Here is a 23,067-nt window from a genome sequence, read left to right on the forward strand (position 1 = left end):
TCCCCAATTGATAAAAGGGCAAGGGACATGAATAGGCAATTTTCAGATAAAGAAATCAAAACTATTAATAAGCACATGAAAAAGTGTTCTAAATCCCTTATAATCAGAGAGATGCTGATCAAAATAACTCTAATCTATCTAATCTATCACCTCACACCTAGAAGATTGGCTAACATGACAGCAAAGAAAAGTAATCAGTGTTGGAGGGGATGTGGCAAAGTTGGGACATTAATGCATTGCTAGTGAAGTCGTGAATTTATCCAACCATTCAGGAGGGCAATTTGGAACTATGCTGAAAAGGACATTAAAAGGCTGTCTGCCCTTTGATCTAGCCATAGCACTGCTTGGTTTGTACCCCAAAGAGACAATAAGGAAAAAGACTTGTATGAGAATATTCATAGCTGCACTCTTTGTGGTGGCAAAAAAATTGGAAAATGAGGTGATGCCCTTCAATTGGTGAATGGCTAAGCAAATTGTGGTATATGTTGGTGATGGAAAATATTTTGCTCAAAGGAATAATGAACTGGAGGAATTCCATGTGAATTGAATTGACCTCCTTTTTAATTGATGCAGAGTGAGAGGAGCAGAATCAGGAGAACATTATACACAGATACACTGTACTTCAATCAAATGTAATGGAGTTCTCCATTAGTGGCAATGCAGTGATCCTGAACAGCTCGTAGGGATTTACAAGAAAGAACACTATCCACATTCAGAGAAAAAACTGTGGGAGTAGAAACACAGAAGAAAAAAAACTGCTTGATTCTGGGTCAAGGGGAATGTGATTGGGGATGTAGACTCTAAATAATCATCCTAGTGCAAACACCAACAACATGGAAATAGGTTTTGATCAAGGACACATGTTAAACTCAGTGGAATTGCGCATTGACTCTGAGAAGGGGTGGAGGGAAGGGAGGGAAAGAATATGATTTTTGTAACCAAGAAATGGTGTTCTAAATTGACTAATTAAATAAAATTTTTAAAAATTAAAAAAAAAAATTTTAAAGTGCACTGGGAAAATAATTGTAGCCAGACCTGGGGTCAGAAAAGCTTATCATCCCGAGTTCAAATCTGGCTTCAGGTACCTACGACTATGTGACCATGGGCAAGTTATTTAACTGTGCCTCAGTTTTCTCATCTGTCAAATGAGCTAGAGAAGAGAATTTCAAACCACTCTAGTATCTTTTCTAAGAAAACCCCCAATGCAGCCATGAAGAGTTGTACAACATTGAAAAAGTCTGAACAGGTTCCAGTGTCTGTTTCAGAGGAAGAGGGAAAGACATTCTACCCAGAACTTAATAAGATCCCACAAATTAAATCAATATATACTTTAATAAACAAAACTTCAGAGCAAAGGTGAGAAGAGGGAAGTGTGATGAAAACTACTTGGAAAATATGACTCAAGGGACATAAAGATAAACAGATGATAGCTAGATAGATATACAGATAAAAGGCCAAAGAGTTGTAGGTTATATACGAGTCTGGTCCTGTTTATCATGAATAATTTAAAGAAGAAATTCAGATTTGGGGCATGGTAAGCAGCTGAATATTTTGATAAAATGAAATTATTTAATGAATAAAAATGACCCATTATTGATGTGAGAATCATTTAAATATTGGCTGTCTGTGTACAATTACACTATCAGCTTATGGAGAAAAGATCAAAACAATTCCAGATTTGAAGACAACAAAAAGGAAGATATAGTATGCAATTAAAACTACTCCTACCTGACCTAGTTAAACAGATTTTTTATTGATGCTGCAAAATTGGAAATCATTATTCAAAAGGAAATAAATGAGGTCAAAAGAGCCTAGAAATTGCATTAGCCAGGAAATACTTGGAAAACATGACAGCCAAGGGCAATATTGTTTTAGTACATAAATTTTTGAGTAAAGCATGTTGGAAGAGGGTGGCAGAAGATTATGGGTCGCATTACATCAAAGTTTCATTTTTAAAAAGCCAATTAACCTGAATCAGCATTAGGACATCAAAGGATATAACTGGTTTGAGATCAAATAAAAGAAATGTGGAGTAGATCCATCAAGATTTTGATAACAATGTGTTCCTCTATCAATGGCATTTGAATTACAGCATTTACACTCAAACAGTTCTTGCAAGAGGATATAGAAATAGCACTAAAAATAAGAAATATGGAAAGAACACTTGGACAAGAAAAGGCATATACAATGGAGACAACACAGCTTTGGAAGGGAATCTCTTGTAATAGGAAAGAGAAGATGCCAAATACCTCCAAAAAATCAAGTATCTAACAAGGCCATAAATGAAATGTCAATAATTACTAACCCATGCTTATTCTATTTTTCTGTCTCCACAAAATCTCCATAAGAATATTCTGCTGTGTGACCCTGGGCAAGTCACTTGACCCCCATTGCCTAGCCCTTATCACTCTTCTGCTTTGGAGCCAATACACAGTATTGACTCCAAGATGGAAGGTAAGGGTTTAAAAAAAAAAAAAGAATATTCTGCACATGTGTAGAAGCATTACTTCAGGGGTTCTGAACTTTTTATGTCATTGGTCTTTTGAAAGTCTGGATAAACCTATGGAATCCTTCTAAAGGAATGTTTTTTTGTTTTGTTTTATTTTTCATCTTCACTTTTTGTCTTGGAATAAATACTAAGTATGGGTTCCAAGGCAGAAGATTAGTAAGGGTTAGGTGATGGGGATTAAATGATTTGTGCAGTGTCACAAAACTAGGAAGTGTTTGAGGACAAATTTGAACCCAGGACCTCCCATCTTCAGGCCTGGCTTTCTATCCACTGATCTACCTAGGTGCTATTCAAAGTAATGTTTTTAAATGTATAAATAAAATACAGAGGGTTACAAAATAAAAATATATGTAAATAGTTAAGAGAATATTTTTAAAAACCAAGTTTGTGAACCTTGGATTAAGAACCCCTGCCCTTGATAATGGTCTGAGAAAGAACCAGAAAGACTTTTATCATGAACTTATATCCACAAAATGTCAAAAGGTTTAGATGAAAGTTTCTTATATATGATACAACACAATGGTCGGAAATGGACAAGCATTGCACAGGATGAGGTCTGGATGGGAACAGCTACACTGATAAAATCATAGATACATCAAACTACTTTAAATATGTTTCAGATTAGCACTTTCCAAAGCTTCCCATTTTCCTCTCCTTCTCAGGATAATAGCATTAAATCTGGAGTCCAGCAGCAAACCATCTATCAATCATGTATGTGAGTAGCGCTTACACATTTATCCATTCAATAATTATTGAGCATCTACTAAGTGAATGGAATATGAATGCGAATGGAATCAATGAACAGCTTAGTATTTCTATCCAACCCCCTCAGATAATTTCTTACCTACCTGTTCTTTTTATTATCTCCCAAACAGCACAGGCAGTGGCTGGTATCAGAGAATGCTGATCAAGACACAATCGTCCAACATTGACAATATGAAATCCATCGACATCTTTTCCAGGGGCAATTCCATTACATACCGTCCGTTCATCTATATGGTCTGAAAGAGATTCAAAATTGGCTCATTCATTTAGAAATTCTATAAATCAAATTTTAAACAATCATGTCAAGCTATTCTTGGACTTTTATGAATCATTTCACTTTTTTGGTCACTTCTTTGATATAACAAGTAATGATAAAAAGTTCTTTAATCATATTTCTCCAAATATATATGTGTATGTATACATATATATGAAATAGGGCAAGTTTCTTCATCTTTCTAGAGCTCAAATTCCTATCTGTACAACTAAAAGTTTGAGCTATCTGTTCTTTAGGGTCTCTGCCAGCTCTAAACTCTGTGATATGCAAATCCAAATGCCAAGAGAGGCTGATCTACTAGCCAAAAAGAAATCTTGGTCAATGATATATTATTTCTCTGACCTCAAAGGAATCAAATAATTGATCTGGACCTCAATCTTACTCATGATGGTTATAATAGAATTTTGCTACTACAGAAGATTATCATGAATTTTAATCAATAGGCATTTGGTAAGGCACTCTAAGGGCCCAAGATGAGACATATGGACAGATGTTGAGGAATTCCGTGAATCATCCTGAACATCTATTCATTCCAATAAAATGTTTGAAGGGTTTATATTCATAAATCATTAGCACAATGCAACTCCAAATATATTTACTTGTTACTAAAATAATTAATTATGGGAGGAGACCAATATAATTTGTCATGAATGATCAGAAATACTTACACATAGGTTAACTATGATGTCATTGCCCAAAATGAATGGTAGATGCACAAATATAGAACATCATATTATATAATATTATTACTATATATTAAGTAATTTGTGTTACTAATAGCCCAACTCTTAACCTATTAACAAAACAACATATCTGAAAAGGCCAAAATTAAGTTGTATCTGTTGTATTAAAATCCTTGTGCTAATTATATATTCTATACTATTCAATCAAGTCTAGCTTTTGGCACATATTGGCTGTGTTAACCTGGACAGGCTGCCTCAGGCAGCTCTCTAAAATTCCAAGTCGACAAGAAGTTGCCAACATGCAATGGTAAAGAGAGTTTCCTTATATAGGAGTTCCATATACTAATGAAATCATAAGCTGAACAAATAATTTTTTATAAAAGACCATAGCTTGAATCTAAACTTCATTTTTTCTTACAAGCTTTCCCCTCCCTCTAACCTGATCCTTTTAACTTTTAGACAAATATAATGCATTTATTATAATGCAATTATTAAAGTATGCAATTTCCCCCAAGACAAATGGATTTATCAGTATCAGATTACAAAAATTGATTGAATCATTGCAATTGCATCAGACTCTTCATGACCTCATTTGGAGTTTTCTTGTCAAAAATACTGGAATGGTTTGCCATATTTTTTCCTCTAGCTCATTTTTACAGATGAGAAAATTGAAGTAAACAGAATTAAGTAACTTGCCCAGAATCACATAGCTACCAAGTGTCTGAGGCTGGATTTGAACTCAGGTCTTCCTGATTCTGGGGCTATCCACTGCCACAGTAAGTTGCCCCTAAGATTTTAATAATATGCAAAAAGCAGTAGCTTAAGTCTCATGTTTTTAAAAGAACATTGTTTGTGGGAGATAAGTTATGCATTTCTAAATTCAATATTTTGCACTTCTTTCTATAAATCAATTTCATTTCATGTGTTGGTAAACAACTAGGAGGCCCAGAGGATAGGGTGTAAAACCTGGAGTCAAGAAGACCTGAGTATCAAAGGAATAATGAACTGGAGGAATTCCACATGAACTGAAACAACCTCCAGGAATTGGCGCAGAGCAAAAGGAGCAGAACCAGGAAAACATTGTACACAGAGACTGATACACTGTGGTACAATTGAATGTAATAGACTTCTCCATTAGTGGCAATGCAGTGATCTAGAAAAATTTGGAGGGATTTATGAGAAAGAAGCTATCCATATCCAAAGGAAGAACGGGGGAGTAGAAGCACAGAAGAAAAACAATTGCTTCATCACATGGGTTGATGGGGATATGATTGGGGATATAGACTCTAATCATCCTAGTGCAAATATCAATAATATGGAAATAGGTTTTGATCAAAGACACATGTAAAACCCAGTGGAATTGCACATTGGCTATGGGAGGAGGTAGGGGGAAGAGAGGGAAAGAATATGAATCTTGTAACCAAGGAAAAATATTCTAAATTGATTAATTAAATAAAATTAAAAAAAAAAAGACCTGAGTACAAATCTGGCCTCAGATACTAACTGGATGACCTTGGAAAAATAACTTAGTTTTAGTAAGATAAGGATAATGAAAGCACCTGACTCAAGGTGGTTATGAAGAGCAAATGAAATTATATTTGTAAAGTTCTTTACAAGCCTTAAAGCATACGTACATGCCAGTTATTATTATTGTTCAGTTGTTTTTCAATTATGCCTGACTTTTTCTGACCCATTTGGAGTTTTCTAGGCAAAGATACTGGAGTGATTTGTCATTTCCTTCTCAAGCTCATTTTATAGATTAGGAAATGGAGGCAAACAGGATGAAGTGACTTGCCCAACATCACACAGCTAATAAGTGTCTCAAGCTGGATCAAATTCAGGTCTTCCTGACATTAGTTGCAGTGCTCTATCCACTGTGGCACCTGTCTGCCTCCAGGAATTCCTTAGCCTTATTTAATTAGCTTCAAAAACAGAGTCTGCACTCAGAAGAAACCATATCGTGGTAAAAGCAATGACCTTTCTTTAAAATGAGAAATTATTTTAATCTGAATGTGATGATGATATTATTAAAAGTAGCTTTGCCTGACCCTAAATTCAAAATGCAAGTTTCATGACCAACTTTTTTTTTTTAATTCAGTAACTTCCCAGGTCAACAAGTAGCTATTACTTGTGATGAGGCTCAAATTGGACCAATCAGTAGGCTAGCTCTGATATGAACTATATAACCTACAAAAAGTTACTTTACCTCTCTAGAACAAATTTGCTCATCTGTCAAAAAAAAAAAAAGAAGCTAGGGTTAAATTATCTTTGAGGTATCCCTCAACTATAATCATATGACAATTAGCCATGATAAAGAATGAGCCACAGTTGGACTGAAAGATCAGATCATTAGTTCTTTCAAAATAAGAATTGCCTAATTCTGGTATTAAACTATGATTGCTACATAAGAACTCTGTTATTCAGAGTTCATAGCAATGAAAATATATGATAGCCCTGAAAGATGGCTGACTAAATGGAAGGACAGATGTTTACGTTTCACATTTCTACTTCAGAAGGGCCTTGAAGTTGCTTCCACACTGAATAATGATCAAGAATTAAGTGAGAAAGAATAGTGACTTCTTCAACCATAAATCTGCACAAATAGTCAGCTTAAAGCTAAACTTTAGCTGATGGGGAGAAGAAATGAAACAAACAAAAGATAAAATGATCCAGGAAACAAAGTTTGGTTTTCTAAGCATATCGATTTATTAAGCAATGCATGCCAGTTGCCCAAAAAATTAGGACCAAGTCCCTTCCCCAGTTTAGGGCTGGACCATGAAAACAGGGAGAAATGGACTTTTATATAGTAAAAACAATCAAATGAGACCAATTGGTTAAAAGGAAAGAATAATATGATTTCTAATTGGATGAAAGTTTAAGGACTTTCCAGGTTAGAAGGGGGAGAGTGAATAGGCATAATTTCCTGGATTCAGGAAAAAAGGAATCCCACTCCTTGTATCTGTAAACAAACAAAGGAAAATGGAAACACTAACCAATTGATCGATGCTGGCCATAGATTGATGAGATAATTTCTAAGATCAATTTTAACATTATGGGAGTCTGCCACATGCCCAGACCAATTCGGATAGCATCTCTCCATGTGGAAGACACAAGAAAGTTGCTCTGAGAAAATCATGTAAGGGAAGTGCCTTCGGGAGACTGGAACTCAAGAGGATATTAGGTAACTTGTTCTGATCAGCTAGGAATGTGATGAACATAAGGCATTCAAATGCCTATTAGCTTCAGTAATGCGAGGGATCTGAGAGACTCATTCAGGGAGTCCTGAGATAGAATTGGCGTTTTCAACCTTAGAGTTTTGAAAGGTTGTGTGAGTGAACCATAGGAATCCAGGAGTCAAAGTATAGGTAAAGTTTCCCATCCTTGATGCCCTAGGGAGCAAGAAGTGATTTTCAGAAGTGACCTTTAGGACGTCAGTCCAGTAGATTGATTTATCCTGCAATCATGCCACATCTGAATGTGAATCAGGGACCAATGCTATATAGAATTGTGAGGAAAATTGAGAGAAAATCATAGAGATTAGGCCAGCAAGTGGTTACTTGTAGGAACTGAGTGAACCACACTAATTCTATCTTGTGACTTAATTCTGAAGCTAGTTTCATTCCCTTTCTATTCATTTATGGACCTGATCCAAATTCTATCTTGTGAGAAAAGTTCATTCAGTTGTGATAACTGAGAGAAAACTTTATAGCATTCTTTAAACCTAGCCTTGTATGGCTGGGAAACTGGACCACTTTTAGCTGCTATTTAGAAACCTTTAACCAAGGACCTAGGTTATGTTGTCTGAAAATAGAGTCAGATTCTAAGATTAATGAAAGGAGTTTTCTCATAATTATACATCTCAAACATCCCATATGACTCGTCTAAAAACTGGAAGATGTAGCTTGCCTGGTTTTAAGAGAGTGAGTCAGAGAATTCTACCACAGACCAAATAGTCTATTAATACTTATCACAAATGGATCAACATTGCTATCTTGTGGCCAATCCTGATAAACTCATCTGAACCCCCCAAAAAATGTATTTTTAATGAAAGAAAATCTAATACAATATTTTTACAACCTTCCCTTCCCTCTTGGAATAAATACTATGCACTGATTCCAAGACAGGATATCAGTAAAGGCTAGGCAATGTGGTTAAGTGACTTGCCCAGGTTCATACTTATAGGAAGTATCTGAGGCCAGATTTGAACCCAGAATCTGCCATCTCTAAGCCTGGCTCTCTATCCAGTGAGCCAAATAGCTCCCCCTAGTCCGATATTTAGAATTGATGACTGACATAATTAGTTTAAATAATTTTCAATTGATATCTTTTGTTTGTATACCACTTTTCCATTTCCCAGTGTATTTCTCCACCTTTATCATTCCCAGAAATACATCCTGTAACAGTTAAAATTATAGTTGAGACTGAAAAAAGTCTAAATTTAAATGGTCGCCTAGGGAAATCCCAAACAATAAAATACCCATCAACTGCCAAATTTTTATGGTGATTTAATTGCAACAGGAGGAAGAAAATATTAGAGGGAAAGAGAAAGAGGGAGAGAAGGAAAGGAGTTTAACTCAGAACCACTCTGGCTCGAGTTGAGCCAAAGCGGGTGTTAAGGCCTTGGAGAACCAAGGCACAGAAAGGAGTCAGTCCTTTTCACTCACATGACCAGTCTGAAGGAAAACAGTCTGCGGGGCTCCTCAAACCTCAGGCTCCAGGATCCATCTGCACTCTAGCCCTTCTCACAGGAAGTCCCCAGAACTCCAGAGGCTCTTCTCTACCTCACTTCCTGTATCTCTCATGTGCTAATGGTGACTCAAGCTTTACTTAGGACCACCCACAGGTCTGTCCTTTCTTTTGCACATGTCTGTTGAAGGCCATATTCTCAAATAATTAAATGTATATTTGTATAATAGTTTGTAAGACTTAAAAATATGATCATGTCATCTTCACAACAAACCTAGGAGCTAGGTAGTTTTATAACCACCATCTTTAAGCTGAGAAAACTGAGGCAGATAGTGGTTGTTACTTGCCCAGTGAATAAATATCTGATGATGGATCTGAACTCACATCTTGGCTCCAGGTCAAAGGATCTATCAACTGTACCACCTGACTCCTTATATCAGATAATACTTTTTGCTAAATTGTGAGATAGGATTACCTATGTTTGCATGACTATAGTTGTCTATATTTTTCTCCTTGAACCTAGTAGTTACTTAGTAAATGCTTTCTGAATCTAATAAGCTATGTAGCCAACAGATCCAACAGAATATCTTCCAAAGCTACATAATGTTACATCTTCGCTTACATTTTCATTTATCTTTTTGCTTGTGGCATTTTAATAGACTGTTGAAAATAAAGCTACAGAATGAGGTAATTTCAAAAGCCTTCAGTATTTTCATGTTATAATAGACACATTTTTATACTTGTCTCTTTTCCACTATTTTAGAAATAAAATGCAACACTTTGGAGATAACTGTGAAACATGCCATTTTTTTCCTTAGAATTACACCCAAAGCATACCATAAAATTACATTACCTGGCAAAGGCAGCTGAACTAATATGCCACTAACTCTTGAGTCCATGTTCAGTTGTTCAGTTATGTCCAAAAGTTCTTCCTGAGAAACATCTTTAGGTTTCAGAATAACTTCACTACCAATGCCTAGAAGAAAATATAAAGGAGTCAGGTAACAATAATTTGGGTACATATTAGAAGTGGCAGGGACAATAGGTCAATTTCAATACTAATTTCCAAGAATGACTGGGGCTGGGAGTTGTACCTAACTCGAGGTGCTCAAGCAGCCTAGAGGTTGAGGCTAGTCGAAGGGTTCTGTCCTGCAATAACTATACTCAATCCAACATCAATGTGATAAGTTCCCTCAAGGAAGGGGAGCATCTGGCTGCCTAAGAAGAATTGAACCAGCTCAAATCATAAACAGAACAGGTCAAAGTTATCAAGTTGATCAATAGTAGGAATGGTCCTGTGAATGACTGATAAACTTCCAGTCCAAAAGAGAAATAGACAAATAAATAAATAAAAATAAAATAAAATAACACAAAATGACAACAGAAACCTCCAGGATATTATACTACCTGGATCTCACTTAATTTTATGGTCTACTATTGATATCTCTCTATGAAATTCTGGTAGGTGCTCTAATTTTTTGTAATGTGACCTCTGATTTCTTTGGTAAAAGTATCTTCCAGCAGGGAACTCTCTCTACCAATGTAGGTCAAGAGCTTTCTTTTTCACTTTTATTCTTAGATAATTGATTGGGGGTACTAAAATACTAATTGACTTCCCAGCATCACATAGTTAGTACATGTCAAATATAAAACATTAAACCAGATATTTTGATTTTGAGTCTGGCTTTGTTCATTAAACTATTCTCTCTCTCATTTTACTACTGAAAATACCATTGACACATGCATAGACCATTCTCATAGAAATTTTAGAAAGATCCATATTTCCAAAGGAAAGAAAAAAAAATCTTGTATGACCCTAACACAAAAGTCCAATAGTCACAGTAATGATTTTTAAATATTTTACATTATTTTAAATCAAATTTTATTTTCAAATGAAGATTTGTCTTTACTTCCTCCTCCATTGAGAAAGAAAAAAAAGTTACAAACATGTATAGTCAAGCAAAATAAATTGCTGCTTTGGCCATGTCCAAAAATATATGTCTCAGTTTGCACTGAGTTCATTCCCTCTTTATCAGGAGGTGGGTACCATATTTTATCAGCAGTCATATGGAATCATGACTGGTAAACCAGAGTTCTTTCAAGTTATCCATCTTTACAATATGATTACTATTATATAAATCATACTTGTGGTTCTGTTCACTTTACTCTGAATCATTTCATATAAATCTTCCCAGCTTTCTCTGAAAAGATTCTGTTTATCATTTCTTACAGCAAAAATTCCATCAATTCATATGTCATAATTTGTCAAGTCATTTTCAAATTGATGGGAATCTCCTTAGTTTCCAATATTTTGCCAACACAAAAGAGCTGCTTTTTGTACCTATGGGTCCTTTTCCTCTTCCTTTTATCTTATTCACAATAATGAATGAGCACACACACATATAAAACATATATATATATATGCATACACATATTAGGAAGAGATTAGGCCTATGTCTCCAAAAAATATCTAATCTTTTATATTCTTTGGAATCTTCACCAGTTTAAGGGAACTTGAAAATTATTAAAATGGTGTAATGGATGGAAGAATGGAGTTACCCACCATGATTACTTTGAGACTAGAGAGTGAGAGAGGTGGGATTGTGAACTTTAAATTACTCCACCCTACTTAGTCTAACAAAAACAGGAATGTCTACACCCATACTTAAGTATTAAGTATTTAGGAGGATGGCCTATGACAGACATGTGCTAGCAAATGACAAATCAGAAACAATTGACAGACCTCTGGGCTGTCCTAATTCAAGCTTAAGCTACCATTGGTACATGTGAGATGCAGAAAAGTGATATAAAAACCGTCTATATATTTCACGTCATTTCCTGTCTCTGGCCTCTTTTGGCAGCGGAGAGGTAGTTGGTGGCAGCATGCTGAATGTTTCAGCATCTTGGCATGGCAGCAGCTATTGTCCGGGTTAGCGGTGAGTTTTCCTTGATACCATACTGGAAGAAGCCTAGTAACCTAGTTCAGGTGAGGCATCTTTTCTGACTTCTCTTTCAGTGTTTAGGCTGATTCTTTTCTCCTTTACCTTCCAAACATTATTCTCTTAGATAAAGCTTCTAATCTTCAAAGACCTCGTGGCAGAGGACTTTGAACTCCCCCTGGCACAAGCCAGGCAGGAGAAATCCTATACCTTTCCCTCTCTTTTCTCCGTAATTCCTTCCCTCTATATTAATTACACCACCATAAATTTCCAAGCTGATTTGGATATTTTATTTGGGATATTCCCTGGTGACCAAAATTAATTTAGATTAGGTCACAACCCTAAAATTATCCTTACAAGATGGAGCCAAAAGATGGAGAGGGGATATAGATTGATCCTCCCCTCTCTTACCCTAGTGAAGACAGCACCAATTGTTTTTTAGAGGGACAAGATATGTCCCTTCAGAAACTGAGTTAAATATAAAGTCAATGACTAAAGTTGACTCACTCTCCTTGAAGGAAAGGTTCAGCTTTCTTATTATAAGGGAACACACATGACAGGGAGAATAGGGTTGTTGAGTAAGGGAAGTAGGAAGTGGGAAATCCTTAAGAATTAACAGCTGAACCTCTCCCCAAATCCTGAGGGTTCAAGCTATCTGCTGGACTCTCCTTGGTCAGTTGTGATCTCTGCCCTAGCTTCTATCTACCCTAGTTGTAGCAGGAAGTTCACAGGACAACTTTAGGGGATAGAGAGATAAGTCTTCTTTGGGTGGATGGCTTTATAATAAAGTCCCATCCACAGCTTTTATCTCCAGCTGGATCCAAGGGGTTTGGGTTCACTGAGAAATGGTCACTGCTCAGAAGGTCTTCTGTCTCAGAGGTTTCTCTTAGACCAACCACTCTAGTGGAGTTCCCAGAGAGAAGTGAGGTGATATGGCAGTTTCTCCTCAGCCCTTCTCTGTTTCTTTTTTGGAATCTTCTATCCTCCTTGCCCTTCCCCCACTTGAGTTGCTCTTTTGGCATGCTGGATAGCTTTAAAGTTATATTATCTCATTTGTGGATTTCTTCCTCAAATTAGGCCTATACTTTCCAAATTTACTTTCTAATTTTTCACATACTATAACACAATATAAGATTCCAGAGTCAAAATATGTTGTTATTGATGATATATTTTTCACTCTAGAAATAATGGCAGATTTTTATAATTTCATATATATTTGTTTCTCTTGAAGTTTTATCTATAAATGTTTTTAAATTTAGTCAAATCAAATTTTCTGCAAACTACTTATCCCAACTCCTGCCTTTTGATTATTTATGATTACTGATCATATTCTTCAGGCATCTTCAAGTCAACATGTCAAGTCAACAATCATTTATTTATTAAGTATTTACTATGTGTTAAGCACTGGGGATTCAAGGAAAGGAAAAAACAATCCCTGTTCTCAAAGAGCTCATAGTTGAATGTAGGATACAATATAAAAAAGACTATGTACAACCAAGATAAGAGAGGAAAAATTGAAGATAATTATCAGAAAGAAGTCACTAGTTTTAAAGGACATCAAGAAAGGCTTTTTGCATAAGGTGGAATTTTAACTGAGCCTTGAAGGAAGCCAAAGAAACCAGGAGGGATCCACTTCAGAAACGTTTTACAAATAAGCATTTATTATAGGTGTCACCTAGACAATGTTGACAAAGATGTCACCTTTGGCTACCATTCTTCTTTATTTGGCAAAGAAATCATATGTTTCCCACCAGAAAAGATTTTCTAAGTTCTTTTGGCCTTCTCATTGTGACATTTACTTTCCATTAGTTCTGTCTTAAGAAATAGTGATTGATAATCATTTAATGTCATTACTTTTTTTCATTTCTCACTTCTTAGCATGAATAGTTTTCTTAAATAGGTCAGGTTGGAACTCCTGTCCTTTCATGCAACATCTTCTCACCTATATCTTTTCTTATCTAATTTGGTGTTAATTTTTACCCATGTTCTAACAGGTCCAAGAGGACAATGTCAGTCAGGAAAACTTTATTAAGCATTGTTGTAAGTGCTAGGGATTCAAAGAAAAGCAAAAACTTAGTCCTTGTCTTCAAAGAGCTTGCAGTCTAAGGGTGGAAGACAATCTTCACAACTATGTATATATGTTCTAAATTAGCATGATCAATTGACAGTTGATTCTGAACTAACTCCCATGAAAGAAACCATAAATTTCCTATTTATATAGTCTTTCTTTTTTCTTTTTTTGTACAAGTTTCTCCTGATTCTCTTCTTGAAATATTAATAATACATAGATATAAAGTTTATGGACCTTTGACATCCATTTTTTTCTTTCTTTGAAAATGAATCATCTCACCTTGGCTGAAAATACATAGTCATTCACTGTCCCAATTCTACTAGTGACTGACAAGGAAGTTTTGACACTCCATTTCAGATTTGGGATGGGAAGCCTCCTATGTAGTTTGATGGCCTTTTCCTCCAAACATCTCACCATACTGGTGCTAGACTTAGTGTGGACACCCAATCAGTTTGTTGTTGTTGTTCAGTTATTTCAGTCTTGTCCAACTCTTTATGATTCCATTTGAGGATTTGGGGGCAAAGGAATAATTTGTCATTTTCTTCTGCACCCAAACAATTTAGCCCACTGTAGCTCAAAAATCCCAAGCTCAAGCCACTCACCAACCTTGGTAGCAGGAATTATAGGCATGAACAACATACTTGGTCTCCTTCACTTCTTAATCCTAAATCATATTTTCCACCATCATGTGGGCCCTCATTTATAGTAAAATGACTAAATATTAAGGCATATATTTGACTTGATTTAGAAGATCTTATGAGGGTCATCATAGAATTTCACTCTTTTCTCATTTTCTGAAATAGTTTGATGACATGTATATTGCAACCATATTAACTATGGCCCATTTCTTTGCAGTCATCTTGAAACTGCTAATGAAAGATGACCAAGTTTCTTAGGAAATTATGTCTCTTGTTGCCCTTGAATCTCAATGAAACCAGTGCTTTTAATTTTATTTCTTTCCTGTATAATACCCTTCAGTTTATTTATGTCTTCTGAAGTTCATATTCCTTTTTCCCTTTCCTAAGGGAAAGTGATTTTCCCTCTGATTGGAAACATTTAAGCTGGATTTAAATGAGCATATGTTAGTGATACAGCAGATTTAGAGCAGTGTTCTAGATCGCTCTTGCTATTCTAGAGTTCTTCCAGCTTGAAGATTCTATGATCCCTGGATTGATAACTAGAGCCATCTATCCACGGGAGGAGCAGAATGTGCCAGTCACACTAAAGTACACTATGCTTTGCTTTTAAATCATAGAACATTATTAATTAAGCAAAGCTAATGCAAAAGAAAAAAAAAGATTAATTTGATTTTTTTCTGACTTGTTTTATCTCTCTTACATTCTCTTCCTGCAATGACATACCAAGTCATATATTTCTATGATGTTAAATAGCAGGGGATTGTTCAAAAATTAAACCGGTAAGAAGGTTGCATATGAAAAATGTTTATCTAATATTTAATAGAGATGTGTTGTCATGAAATTCTTACTTACCTACTGCTGTGGCAGCTTTTATCTTATTTCTTACGTATGTATGGCTTGCTAGGTTGTCTCCTACTAAAATGATACTGAGATGAGGTTTTCTGTTCCCAAGAGACACCCATGATTCTACCTCATGTCGTATTTCTTTACAGATTTGTCTGGCCATTTCAGTTCCTGAGATAATGGTGGCTTCACATCTATAAAACCAGATAAGCAAACAAACAAAAAAAACAATTAAAGAGACAATATTGATGGATCAATCAACAAGCATTTAAGTACCTATTATATTCTGAACAAAGAATATAAGGTAAAGGGATGGGGGCAGCTGGGTGGCTCAGTGGATTGAGAGTCAGGCCTAGAGATGGGAGGTCCTAGGTTCAAATCTGGCCTCAGACACTTCCCAGCTGTGTGACCCTGGGCAAGTCACTTGACCCCCATTGCCTAGCCCTTACCAATATTGACTCCAAGATGGAAGGTAAGGGTTTAAAAAAAAAAGGTAAAGGGATAATAATTATTCATCCAGGGCATGACCTATTGGTCATTCATACATATGAATGGTTAGGCAAATTACAGGAGGGGAGAAGGAAATAGGAGCATAGATTGAGAGTAAGAAAAGGCCTATCCTTGAGGGCATCTATCTCCATCTACCCACTTTACATATTAGGAGACCTAAATCTGGAGAATTGAAGTAATTCCAAGACCATACAAAGAGCCAATGGCAGAGCCAGGAATGGGACTTGGGTCTCCTGACTCCAAAAAAATTTTTAATGTTCTAATAACAATCTCAGAGAGAAGAAATAAGACCTGAGCTGGGAGGAGAGTGAGTATAAGAAAATGGCTAAGCTGAGTTGAGAACACGTGTCTGCAGAAACCCAAGATCCAAAGGGGCTGTTGGAGCCCTCATTTGTCAGAGCTCAGAGTAGGGCTGTAAAGTCCATACTCAGCCAGGAAACAATGCAAAATTTGGCTTTGGACATTATAAATTACCACTTCTGGGCAACCAACTATCACCAAAGTAGCATCATCCTACTCCTCTGCTGAAGGGAATCTATGATGAAATCTAATGTTACCACTACTAAGCTAAATATACCCAACTAATGTTGTATTATAGCTGTGTCCACCTATAGGCATCGATGACCAAGGGTAATCCTGAAGAGAATCTGGTGACCTGGGTTAGGTCTGAAACGACAGAAATGCAATATTTCCTATCAAACCTTGCCAAGAGGAATATAACCATGGTCCCTCCCTTGGGAATAGGCATGACTTGGAAAACAGACAACTGGACTTGATTATACTCATCCCAAGTTTGCTGCTGGCAACTTAATTCTGATATCTGCTATTAAAGTTTAATGGCTATAACTATTATGACTGTAGAAGGGCTAGCTTAGCAGTACCAGATTTCAAACATATTACAAAGCAGTAATCATAAAAACAATAAACACTTTGATATTGGCCAAGAAATAAAATGGTGGATCAGTAGCAGTGCTCAGTAGACCTAGTACTGATTAATTTATCAGCTAATATGAAGTTGTTCTTAGTTTGTATGGTTCCTTGGGACAGTTGTGCTTCTTTAAGATGGTATCTTGGTGCCACAAATATAGCTTTGACTAAAGGCAGCTTATCCGCCCTAGCTATAAAGGAAGAGAAGCAGGACAATGAATCAAAGCAAAAGAAAAGGAATCTAGGAAGAGAAAGAAGGGTAAGATTTAAGGAAGAGAAATGAGTTGTTAACATGAGAAGCTTCAGTGCCTCTCTATAAGCTTCTAGAATTTTTTTTAAAATCCTTTTTTGGTATTTAAGCCGTGTACAATTTGATTCCAACCTATCTTTTCAAACTGATTGCATACACTCCATGTTTCAGCCAGACTGGTCTGTCTATTCATTGTTCGCATCCCAAGACTCCATGTCTTTTCAAATTAATTATTTTCAATCAATCAAAATATACTCTCTTCCCCTATCTTCCCTCACCTCCCAAGAAATCAAGAAAAAGAAAACTCCTATTAAAAACATAGTCAAGCAAAACAAATTTCCCACCTTAGCCATATGGGTGTGCAAATATATTTATATTTATGTATAAATCTGGACCCTATCTCTTTGTCTTTGCACAAGACCTTACACAGTACCTTGAACATGTATTTGATAAATGCTTTCTGAATTGTTAAGTGGAAGCTAAGGAAAAACTAAGGTTAGGATGAGGAGGAAAAAGAAGAAAGCATGGTGCTACATAGGCTAAAAATGATTAAAAAATAATAAGGGTAGATAGGGGTTACAGTGAATAGTGCCAGACCTGAATTCAAGAAGACTTGTCATCTCAGACACTTACTAGCTGTGTGACCCTGGGCAAGTCACTTAATGCTATTTATTTCAGGTTCTTCATCTATAAAATGACCTAGAAAAGGAAATTGCAAACCCTCTAGTATCTTTGCAAAGAAAATCCCATATGTGATCATGAAGAGTCAGACATGTCTGAAATGACTAAACAATTAATGATCATAAAATGATAAAGTCAGGAGTTGAAGGCCCACACAGGAACTTTCACATAGTCATTTGCCAATGAAGTTAGAAGCAGAGAGGAAATAATGCATTTTTCCCAAAGGACATGGATGGGAGATAGCAATAAGAATAAAGGTGAAGTCAGACACTTGAGTTCAAAAAATGAATTGCCATTTATAAGAAAAAGAATTTAACTAAGATAGATGTTCTCCTAAAAAGATCTGGAAGTTTCATTGGTACTGAAATTTCACTTAGTCAATAGTGTAATTTTAGCCCCAAAAGCTAATCAATAATTAGGCTATGTTGAGTGTCTAGGATTAGGGGGAAGTTAGGTGGCTCAGTGGATTGAGAGTCAGGCCTAGAGATAGGAGGTCCTGGGTTCAAATCTGACCACAGACACTTCCTGGCTGTGTGACCCTGGGAAAGTCACTTGACCCCCATTGCCTAGCCCTTACCACTCTTCTGCCTTGGAGCCAATACACAGTATTTACTCCAAGATGGAAGGTAAGGGTTTAAAAAAAAAAAAAGACTGTCTAGGATTTACAATGGTCCTCTGCTCTGTCCAGATTGCATCTGTAATAGTATTTTCATTTCATAATATCATATTTTAGGAAGGATTTGGATAACCTAGAGAATATCCAAGAGAGCAACCAAGAAAGTGAAGGACCTTGAGATCATGCCACATTTAGTTGTTTGTTCTTTATTTGTGAAGACAACCAGTGACACTGCAGAATAATGTCTTTACTTGCCTGCAAATTAGATTGAAGTGAGGCAGAGTTGCACAAAATTATCGGTCATACTCTCTTCCAGAGCCATACAAGTCTAACAGCAAGACAAAAGGCAGGATGAGGGGGGATGGCCTGGGATGCGGTGGATGACTTTGGCATCTTCAATGTTTTACCAACCTCTAAGGGTTCTGTAACACCTTTTTCAGCTGCCTTCATAGCTACTGAAAGAAACCGTTTTCATCCACCTGTTTCACCAGGGCAAGGGCAGACGCCCCCTTAATTCACCAATGGGTTTAGCCTTATCCTCAAACACAAAAGGCTGGTTGAAGGTTGAGGGAGTGTTTTATTTGTAGAAGAGAATTCTTAGGGGTTACATGAAAACAGTCTTCAAATATCTGAAAGTCTGTCACCTAAGAGACTAGCTCTGCTGAGACTCAAAAGACAGAATTTATCTGGGTTTAAACTCTACCTCTGTCACTTACTACTACCTAAGTAATCTTGGGCAAATCACTTAGCCCCCTGGCCCTTAGCTTCCTCATCTATAAAATGAGAGGGTGGGACTAGATAATCTCCAAAGTCCCTTCCAGCTACTACTCTATGATCTATGAATAATGAGTACAATGGGCAAAGCCTGATACAAGGAAAATTTTTCTAATCATTGGAATTAACCACAAATGGAATTGGTTGCCTGTACATGGTGTGGAACAAGGTAGCATTGTGGTTAGAGCACTGGATTTGGAGTCTAGAAGACCTGAGTAAGTGTTGGACAATTAGTATCTGTATGACCCTGGGAAAGTCACTTAACCTGTTTGCCTCAGTTTCTCCCAGAGGAAAATAATAATAATAACGGCACCTAACTCAGAAGGTTGCTTTGAAGATCACATGAGATAACAATTGCAAAGCATTTAACACATTGCCTGGCACATTGTGTCATATAAATTTTAGTGATTATCATCCTTAAGGGATAAATAATACCCACCTCATTAGTTATCTCTGAGCAAAGTCTGGATGATCTTTGATCAGGAATGTTGAACTGGGGATTCTTTTTCTCCCCTAAGACTCAAACAAATATCTATTAATTATCTCATGTGTGAAGAACACTGAGTTAAGCACTGGGGAAAGATATTTGGACATAATTTCAGATTACTCTCCAAAATGATTAGATCACTTTACAGTTAATAGTTTATTAGTGTTCCAATTTTTCCACAACACCTTCAACATTTGTCATTTCCTCCTATCAATTTAGTCAATCTGATAGGTATGAGATGGTTTCTCAAAGTTGCTTTAATTTGCATTTCTCTAATCAATAATGGTTTAGAGCATTTTTTCATGTGACTACATATAGCTTTGATTTCTTCCTTCAAAAGTTGCCTTTTCATTATACCCCAAAGAGATCATAAGGAAAAAGACCTGTACAAAAATATTTATAGCTGTGCTCTTTGTGGTGGCAAAAAATTGAAAAATGAGGGGATGCCCTTCAATTGGGGAAAGGCTGGACAAATTTTGTATCTGTTGGTGATGGAATACTATTGTGCTCAAAGGAATAATAAAGTGGAGGAATTCCATGTGAACTGTAACAAATTCCAGGAAGTAATGCAGAGCAAAAGGAGCAGAACCAGGAGAACATGGTACACAGAGACAAATACACTGTGGCACAATCAAATATAATAGACTTCTCTACTAGCAGCAATGTGATGATCGAGACAATTCTGAGGGACTTAGGAGAAAGAACACTATCCACATCCAGAGGAAGAATTGTGGGAGTAGAAACACAGAAGAAAAACAACTGCTTGATCACATGGGTTGATGGAGACATGATTGGGGATGTAGACTCTAAATGATCATCCTAGTGCAAATACTAATAATATGGAAATGGGTCTTGATCAATGACACAAGTAAAACCCAGTGGAATAGCTCGTTGGCTATGGGAGGGGGCTGAGAAGGGAAGGGAAAGAACATGAGTCATGTAATTATGGTAAAATATTCAAAATTAATTAATTAATTAATTTATTAATTAATTAAATGAACTTTTAAAAAAGGAAAGAAAAGAAATGCCTTTTCCTATATTTTCACCATTTAGCAATTGGGGAATGACTCATTCTCATAAATTCAACATTATCAATATATTTGAAATATGAAGCCTTTATCCAAAAAAAACCCATCAAAAACTGTCTAAAAACAATTTATTTTTCAAAGGAGCTCTTATTCCTATCATCTCTTAACACATAATTAAAAATAGCAACAAACAAGTAATGTCTTTAATGACCAGGAAGTTCTCCAAATAGAGCATATAAGAAATAGCTATTTCATTAAGAACATACTTTGGAACAAAGCAATGTCTGAAGGTATTGAATTCATTGCTTACTTACTGAATGTGACTGTCTAAGCTATATGCTGTCTTTACTTTTATTATTTATTTCTGAAGGTCAGAAGAGAGATTATGGCTAGAGATATTGATTTGGGATCCATATATGTAGGGCTGAAGCCATGATAGTTAATGAAAATGTCAAGAGAAACGTGGGGAAAAGAGGAGGGGACCAAAGACAAAATACTGAGAAACTCTTCCATTAAGAGTTTAAGGAAAGAAAGAACAGAAAAGAAGAGTTAAAAGAGTAGCCTGAGGGATTAGAAAACCAGGGAATTTTCCCTTTAAATATTTTTTTCATTAAAAAATTATTTTCTCAATTACATATAAAAGCAATTTTCATATTTATTTTTTAAACTTTTAGGTTCAAATTCCCTCCCCTCTGTCTTTTCCTTCTCTCCCCATCTTGAGAAGGTAAACAATTTGATATGTTATATATGAGTAGTCATGCAAAACATATTTCCACATTAGACTGTAAAAGGAAACACAAACCAAAAGCAAAACAAGAAAAATAAAGAAAAAAATTTAAAAAGTAAGCTTTGATCTGCATTTATTCTCCATACATTTTTTCTATGGAAGTGTACAGCATTCTTCATCAAAAGTCCTTCAGTGTTGTCTTAAATTATTGTTTTGCAGTGAAAAGCCAAGTCATTTAGCTGGTCATTGTACAATATTGCTGTTACTCTGTATGATGTTCTTCTGGTTCTGCTCACTCCACACTGCATCAATTCATATAACTTTTGACAAGCTTTTCTGAGAGCACCCAACTAAGCATTTCTTATAGCACTTAATATTCCATCACAATCATATACCCAAAACTTGTTTAGCCATTCTCTTTATGATAGGCTTTCCCTCATTGTCCAATGCTTTGCCACAACAAAAAGAGCTGCTACAAATATTTTTGTACATATAGGTCCTTTTGCTTTTCGTTTTCTAGCTTTTGTGTGTGTGTGTGGAGTGGGGAGGTAAGGGGGGGATGGTGTTACAGATCCAGTAGGGTATTGCTGGACCAATGGGTATGCACAGTTATATACCCTCTTGGGCATAGATCCAAATTGCTCTCCAAAATGACTGAATTAGTTCACAAGTCCAACAGCAGTAAATTACTGCCTCGATTTTCCTACTTTCCCTACAGATTTTTCATTTCCTTGTTCCTTCATAGTAGCCACGCTGATAAGTGTGAAGTAGAATAAATGCTACAGAGAAGTAAGGGAAGATGATGACTGAGATAAGACTATTGGATTTGGCAATAGGGTCACTGGTGACCTTTAAGACAACAGTTTCTATAGGAGTAGAGAATGAAAACCATATTGCTCAGGGCTGAAGGATGAATGGATGGTGACTAAGGAATATGGTCCATGTGCCAGACTTTCTAATACCCTAAGGAGATATTATGACCTAATAAATCTTTTCATTTCCAGGTAAAAGGACCCATTTCCTTCAACACTTCTTCACATGACATGATTTCCAAGATCCTTGTCATTCAAATGATCCTTCTTTAAAAAAAAAAAAAACTGCCTTCTTTCAAAAAATACCTTCTTAAAGAGGCCTTTGGTAATTCCTTATGTTATTATTAGTTGGGGCTCTCCAAAAATCACTTTTTTATTAAAATGTTTACATATGCATTCCTTTCTCCTTTCCCTCTAGTAAATATTCAGGCCTAGATGGCTCCCACAGTCCATCATCACTTCTAGATGAAGCTAGAGGAAATCTCATAACCATCATGAGTCAGTAAATTACTAATTTATGTTACTAAGAAGATTAAAATCAGTCCTGGATCATTTTCTTACTGATCTTATTTAGAAGTAATTTATTTTGTTCTCTAACTACTTAAGTCATGACCCTTTGTATCTGAACTTTGTTCAAAGACTTAGCTGACCAGTATTGAATTAAAAGAAGTAGATATTGATCAGGTATTATATATTTGATTCCATTATTTTGTATTTTGTTCCACTTTGTAAGTGATTCTACTGTATTACCATAATCTGTATTTTAAATGCAGCCCAGTCCTTCTCTTTGTCTTATCAAAACATCTTAAAGAAGGAAACCATAAGTAAATTGGGTAAACACAGAATA

The 23,067-nt window shown here is 36.0% G+C and overlaps 1 protein-coding gene across 2 annotated transcripts in view; it reads right to left on the minus strand.

Annotated features, from left to right (window-relative positions):
- MTHFD2L (methylenetetrahydrofolate dehydrogenase (NADP+ dependent) 2 like) overlaps window positions 1–23,067 on the minus strand; it is a 121,856-nt gene that overhangs the window by 83,268 nt on the left and 15,521 nt on the right. For both annotated transcript variants that reach the window (XR_008913042.1, XM_007495670.3), the window contains exons 2-4: window positions 15,418–15,602; window positions 9,771–9,893; window positions 3,358–3,510 (exon numbers count right to left, since the gene is read on the minus strand). Coding sequence is in view for 1 of the 2 variants with exons in the window: in XM_007495670.3 (XP_007495732.2) it covers window positions 3,358–3,510; window positions 9,771–9,893; window positions 15,418–15,602 (461 nt within the window). In the remaining variant the exon portion in view is untranslated. The remainder of the gene's footprint in view (window positions 1–3,357; window positions 3,511–9,770; window positions 9,894–15,417; window positions 15,603–23,067) is intronic.

The sequence above is a fragment of the Monodelphis domestica genome, chromosome 6 (genome assembly GCF_027887165.1).
Source record: "Monodelphis domestica isolate mMonDom1 chromosome 6, mMonDom1.pri, whole genome shotgun sequence".
NCBI lineage: Eukaryota > Metazoa > Chordata > Mammalia > Didelphimorphia > Didelphidae > Monodelphis > Monodelphis domestica.